Below are 7,156 nucleotides of genomic sequence, written 5' to 3'. Positions count from 1 at the left end.
ACAGCTCCTTCCACCAGTCTGGATGCATTCTCTGCCAAAGACTTTCAGCAATTAATTGCCGATGATGCACCTGCTAGCGTTTTGGACTCGGCTGAGCCACCGTTGCCTTCTGTGAGTAACCTGTTTCTCTGTTAACCTACTTGTGTTCCATTCCCACCCTTAGACCCTTGTACAGTTTAAAAATCATTTCAAATTTTCGGTTTTGCCAATCGTATTGTAGAAGGCATAGCATCGGACAAAACTGCTCCTTCTGATTGGCTTGAGCTGTCGCATGCGGGGCCCATTCCCTTGTACCATCAGGAGGTCATAAAATATAAAATTGTCGAATAAGCAGCAATCTTGGTGTTAACTCTGCATTTAAAACACTTAAAAGTAAAGTGTTGGTGGCGATGTAAGCGTAATTCAGAGATGAAGATAACAGTCATTTAAATAATGGTAGTAAATAGAAGGGGGGAATTCAGAGGTGAACATGCATTAATTGTTGCCGGTAATTTACATCTTAGTCAATTTTTTGTGGAAAGAAAGCAACGCTTACCTCTTTGCGAAAACAATCCTGAATATTTGCTAATGGCGAAGACAAGTTCTTTCAGGGAGCGATTCATTTGGCCGCTCGTATAAACTCCATGCCATGGGATAGTAAACATCGAAGCCAACTCACCAACGTAGTATCTATAACAGGCAATGGAAGAGTAGGATTTGCATAGTATTAAAGCCTACACAACTCGATCTACAAGCCAGTATCAAGCACACAAGTAGACTGCAAAGGAAATGCGACTGTGGAGTTGGCTAAGCCTGCATGCATTGAAGTTGGTAACAGTGGGTGAGAGTAAGCACAGCTCACAATACGCGAGGCCGTGTGCTCGGCCCTCTGAAGTGGTGCCTAACTGTGAGACACTTTGGGTGGTGGTGCCTCAGTGTTAGAAGCCGTGTGCCTGGCCGTCCATGGTGGTGCCACAATGTGGCCAGTCGTGGGGTTGGCCGTCTCTGCGGTAGACGGAATCTATGACTTATCCGATTTTCTGCAGTGTCCATGTGGAGAGGAGAGCAATAGAATGCTATTTTTGCAATTTGCCGTGGTCTAGGTGCCTATCAGACAGATCAGCGATTTTAATTGTAAACGCGAATGTCGCCTATATCAAATTTATTGAAACTCTCTCCTAGAATCTTTTTATAATCCCTCCTTACGCAGTTGCAATCGTTTTTAACGAATTTCTGAGGATTTTTGCTAATCCTCGCTTAATGTTCGAAGTTCATATAGATTAAATGGCAGAATATTCTCTATCTGCGCGCTCCAGTGCTCCACTATCAAACGAGTGACGCCAAAAATTACTTTAAAATTGACGATCTCTAAAAGTTCAGCAGTTATCTGTAATTGTATCTGGATTACTCTAAAGCATGATGATGAGTAGCAAACCCCTTTTTGGAAGAGAGTTGCCAAATTTGTATTTGAGGAATTCCATAACTACACCAGCATTCACCTATGCACCGATCTTAATTCATAATGACCACTTATGCTGTTCTTTCATATTTTTTCCAATTTATAGGTTTATAGCAAGAATTATTTACATAAAAGTTTGGCAAACTTTATTCCTGAACACATGTTATCTACTCAAATCACCAGTATACTGATGCAAAACCATTTCTTATGTAAAGCTTCTAGTTGCATTACAAAAATGGGTTTCTCCAGAGCTTCAATAGGCACCAAATTTTAGCGCGCGGAATTCGTCGTCATTTAGTTGATAGATCGACCATTACATCGGTTGTTTGGATAGGGAAGACATCTGCAACCTAATGCAGGGTGATTAGAATTCATCTATTCGTTTACGAAATAAATTGCATTTATAAGTAACAATGTTTTGGCACTATTTCTGTTTGTTTATCTTTAAGTTGCCAGTAGTGAGGTTTGCCAGCCTTTGTAAAGTATTTCGATATATGCTACATAAGTAGGCATGCGCACAATAAAAGCAAATGGCTTTGCATCGTATACTTACCCCCAAACCTCGCACCCTATAGAATGATTGCATGACTTAGCAAAGAGTTCCTTCAAACAAAGCCGCTCTTATCGGCTTCAATGTGTGCAGCGTCATGTAGAAGCTTACTTAACATGCAATTCCCGCTTTAAAAGAGGGTGTAAAAGGGTATGAGTAATGCAATGCGTCACCACGCCATCACTTCCCCATGCATAACCACTAGAATTAGAACCAGCAATAAGAAGTCAGCAAATAACTACCTAGCAACACTTTCCTCGTTTTATGGAAATCTAGAAGATACTCAATCTTCCTACTATCCTTAACGACCTTCAAATTTGCCTAGTCTGGATCGAACATGGTTTACTGCCTCTTCAAAATGATTCCTCCATTTAGTAAAACAACGAAATCGAAGTCCTGCTCATTTATCCATTACTCTTTCACGTCACATATACCTTGACGAGACGAGATATGAGGTGAGATGAGATGCCTGTCAGATCATGCATGAGGCGCCAATTTCATAAGCCTCATGCATGGATGGAGGGAGGGCTGAATAAGTGAGGAGACTCGGATCAATGCAAATATCTTTTTAATCAAAAAAGGTTTGATAATCCATTAGGCTTTTAATATTCCTTTAATAACTCCCCCACCATTTATACGGTATAATATGCCCTTCCGATTTTCATGCCCGCCACCCTCTGATTAGATCAGCATAAGCAAGTGAAAGTGAAATCACGGTAGTTGGCGTACCCACCGGATTGCGCTGACTGCCAAGATTGCGCCCTATATTTCACTAACCATTAACATTAAGTTAGGAGCCGCAAAACCTTTAACGATATGTTAAAGCTCCAGCAGAGCGTTAAAATAAGGTTTATCTAAAAACGCCGGTGTGGTAATGGAATTCCTTAAATACAGTCGACACCTCTCTTTCAGGAAGGGATCCGCCTCTTTTAAACATGCTTTAGAGTACTTTAGGTACGATTACAGATATGTGTTAGACTGTTTAGAAATGACCAAGTTGGTGGTCATTTTATTTTTCAGTCTTTGGATAGTGTAGCACTAGTTTGCACAGGTAGCGAACATTCTGCCATTTAATACATGAACCTTGATCATAAAACAGCGAGTCAGAGAAAACTCCAAAAACACGTTAAAAACAATCGCACCTGCATAGAAAGGGACCATTAGAAGATTCTAGCAGGGGTTTTAAAGAAGTTCGATTTGGATGATATTCATGTCAATCGGCAAAATCGCTGATAGGCAACTAGACCATGGTGCCTTGAATTGCAAAAATTGTGTTCTTTTTTGTACAAATATTAATAGTATGCCAATACATATTCATTTTATTGTGTAGTAGTACCTACTAACTCAGAAATAACATCGCCTTGACAATTATGACGTAATTTAATAACCCGATCATACGCGTGGAACGTGTTGTTGAAGCGCATTCTGAAGGTAGTTCGGTCTGTGTACAGGATCATCGTGGACCATTAAACTGTTTTAGTAAGCGAAATCCGTTGTAGCCATCACAAAACACTTAATCTGCTTCTTCCAATAAGGCTATACTTCCTTAAGCGAAATGCTACAGAAGGATATAAATAAGATCTCTCGAAGTATGGGCAAAATGCGCCTTCTCTGGATGTTTGTCCGATTGGAACTGCCTTTGCCTCTTTGAAGTTGCTCTCGGTAAAACGCACGACTCGATCGCTGCCAAGGCCACTCGACTTTGCAAGCAATTCGACAGCCGCAAAGGTAATCCTATATTCTTTTCATGCTGCTCCTTAGTGAGTGTACATTCCTGAGAGTCATCTGCAGCAATTTTAACCTTTGCAGTTTTTAATAAATTCGTATGCATGAACACACGTATATATTAAATTAAACCTTACAGCTATTATCTTTTATTGCTATAATTATGCTGGACAGCATTACCTGTTAAGGTCTCATCTTCAGCAGTCAGTTGGGAGTATGGTCTGATCCACCAGTACTGTCATGCGGGTTTCGATGACAACGACACTGCGTGATGAGGAAGGAGTTCAAGTGTGACCTCTCTGACTATCTGCCTATGAGCCAGTGGTCAGGTATGCTTGAACAAGCTAAGAGGTGGCAGTTGTCACCCTCCTTGGTGGCATGCACTCCCATCACATCGTCATCCCTATCCACTGTGTCAGTAATGTTGGTATTGGCTTTGGCTGGTATCCACTTATGCACACGCACACACACCTATCCATCCGAAGTGCCGTCTCTCCGTGAGTGCTCTTTAGTATCACCCCATAAAACTAGTTGATTTGTCACTCTAATAGCGCTATTGCTTACTCCTCATCTCATGCCACTTCGCTCAAATCGTGACTCACTTCCAACTGACTAAAACCCAAATCAAAGGGCTGTATTGCTTTAAAAGGTAACAAGACTAGCCAGTGTTTATGGATCTGTGGGAAAACAACGCTTCTTGTATCAGGCTTAGATGACTAGAATCCACTTTAAGCAAAGTGAGTGCGTGCAGAGTCCTCAAGGCATTGAATGAACATCAATGTTAAGGTGAATATAGAAACAAAGACAATGTTTTATTCACGATGACTTTGTATTCCTGTCTATTATTTTGTAAAAAAAAACATTGTTTCTGGTGATTTTTTCGCTTCCAGAAATTAAGGAGATACGGTTTGTGAAATGAGTTTTGTCAACTTTATGAATAAGAATGCTCTAATCGTTGACTGTAGACCATAAATGGTAGTCTGCGGCTTTTGTGGTCTGATCCCTCTTGTGACTTTTTAAATGAGCCACTCATGTCACCAAGTCCGGGGAAAGCTCTCCCATTTCTATTCCATGCTGACGGTGATTTACGCAAACACACAATCAATGCTTTAGTTCCTGCTTGTTGCTGATGTTAATAGTGAGTCATGTTCCTGTTACTTTATTTGGATGTTAGTTCTAGGGGATATCGTCATAGAGTTTATTCTTTTCGTAAGTGCAGTCTCTTTTTCGAGCCTTATATTTATGCCTGTAAGTACCTTATCGTCATTTTGAGTCAGCGCATTTATGCGGTGTCCTTGTTATCTTTTTTTTATTCGTAATGTGTTTTCACTTGACTGGTTTGACTTGTGATACATGATAGGAGGTTTTTGTCGACTTTATGATTGATTTCCCTTAGGCATGTACACCTTATGTTTTCCCCTAGTGGAGTCGGCAGAAAGCTACTTCTTACGGCTGTTGACATGGCTGCTATTTGTGTGGGCTTCGCACTGGAGTGAGATCGTGACATTTGTAAGTCCTTTCCAGCATACTCATTTTCATATTTTAATTAAATCAGCTTTAAGAGAAGTGGAAGTATATAATTGTGCCTGAGCTTCCATACCTCACTTGGTCCAAGCCATCCTGTGCACGTTCCTCTCTTCCTCTTATGTTTTTTTTCACAAACCTATCATATTGATGAAAGCCTACTTTTGTATTTTGCATTTGTATCCATTTGCATAAAAATTATCCTTCAACAAAGCTAACAATGCGAACAAAATATTAGGGTAGCGAAAGCTCATATTTTAAGCGATATGTGACGGGCTTTTTCTCTTTTAATTACTGATGAATGGAGCTCATAGTTTTACAGGGATATCAGTGGTTGAGTGTTAATTCGGTGGACTTTTTACATATCCTTGTATAGTGATAAAAAATTCGGATTTTTTAACCTTTTAAGATCGACGTACGATATGTGGAAGGAGAAGAGTGGAATTAGATTCAGTGGAGTCCCAAAGGAGTATATATACACGGCGTATCGCGGCTATGGTCGCTACTGATGCCGTAGTGATCTTTACAATGGCAAAAGATATTGCGCCGGCGGTTTTAGTTAGTTTTCTTACCCATGCAGTGATTTCCACCACCACTTAGTGCTCTTTTTTCGATCAGAATGCGTTTTTTCTATTTGGAATTCATGGAGTTGTACATGCAATTTGCTAGCAATGCATAAATGGCGTTCATTATTATTCATCGAAATTCACTAATCACGTTTGTTTTATCTACAAATGTCCAAATTCATCCCATTCTTATTTGACCAGTTAATCTACTTCCATTTCTAAACGACGCCGGCGATGCGGTTGTTTTCCTAAAAGTGTAAGGTGGAAATGCTATAACAGCACAAAGTTGATGCATGGGTGTCTTTTCTAGCCTCAATTAAGAGCTCAATCTAATCAAATTCAGTGTTTGACTACAAAAAAATTGGTTGGAATAATTGTGAAAAATGCTGCATAGACAACCAGTTAAGCTCCACTTCATGTACTCTCTAGCTGCGACAAATAAGCGAAGATCTCACTTAAGTCCTAAGGAAAACGTCACCACTTTTTTCAGCCTTTCATATCGAAAACAATTATTTTAATACGTCACACATGCGTGACACGTATTTTTTTGGTTTTGGACAGTTCGTAGTGCATAGTTCAGATCCTCGATTTTTCCCCCGATCTTGATAACGAACGTTTGATCCATGGCTGGTGATACCTCATGGGGTTTTGGAGAATTTCGAATCAAGGCAGGAAATATGTGATATTTCGTTTTGTTCGCCATCGAAAGTGATGTCGATCTTGCTGTACCTAAACGATATTGCGTTATCGTTGCCATTTGATTTTATTTGCCATGTAATATCTGAACGCGTCACATAATTTTGCGCTAATTACAATAGGGGATAAATGCGCCCACTCCTTTGCTAATGGGGCTTCTCATCTGGATGAATTTCTTTTACCACGAAAGGTGGATTATTAACATCGCGTCAGCTTCAATTTAGCATCTGTTATTGCCTTGAAATTTATTGTAGTACAAAAATTACTAACGTCAATATATTCACCTGGCTCTTTGTGCTCTCTCATACTTTCGGCTCAGTCGCTGGTGCTACCACTCATTAGTTGCTTCCGACTTTGTCACCTGATGGTTGTCTGTCTTCAGTAAGAGTGTAAACCTCATATTCATATCCAACCGGTGGTGGCCCTTTGCAGCAACTGTTTCAGTGTCTTGTGAATTCATGGCTTCAACCCAACGGTTTGCTTCTTCTAGTAGAGGTAGTGGAAAAGTCTGTTGTGGCCAGATGGATCTAGCTTCGCCGGTGTCAATCATATTTTTGATGATATTTGTTCGTTCCAATTGCTCACCTTGCCATAGGAAGATGTTCGCATACCTAAGCAGGAGCTCACGGAGCTCCTTTCTCTTGTCATCAGAACTGT

The 7,156-nt window shown here is 40.3% G+C and overlaps 1 protein-coding gene across 1 annotated transcript; it reads left to right on the top strand. All coding sequences in view use genetic code 11, as the record gives it.

The window, feature by feature from the left end:
- Nucleotides 1-3,984: 3,984 nt before the first annotated feature.
- On the top strand, nt 3,985-5,209 carry EGR_10741 (hypothetical protein; the record flags this gene model as incomplete). Its single annotated transcript, XM_024499990.1, has 2 exons — nt 3,985-4,127; nt 5,137-5,209. The coding sequence occupies 2 exons, from the start codon at nt 3,985-3,987 to the stop codon at nt 5,207-5,209; spliced, it is 216 nt and encodes a 71-aa protein (XP_024345594.1).
- Nucleotides 5,210-7,156: the final 1,947 nt, after the last annotated feature.

This window comes from Echinococcus granulosus (assembly GCF_000524195.1).
Source record: "Echinococcus granulosus chromosome Unknown EG_S00261, whole genome shotgun sequence".
In the NCBI taxonomy this organism is placed as follows: domain Eukaryota; kingdom Metazoa; phylum Platyhelminthes; class Cestoda; order Cyclophyllidea; family Taeniidae; genus Echinococcus; species Echinococcus granulosus.
Note: the sequence above shows the minus strand (reverse complement) of the source record. Positions and strands in the feature narration are given on the sequence as shown.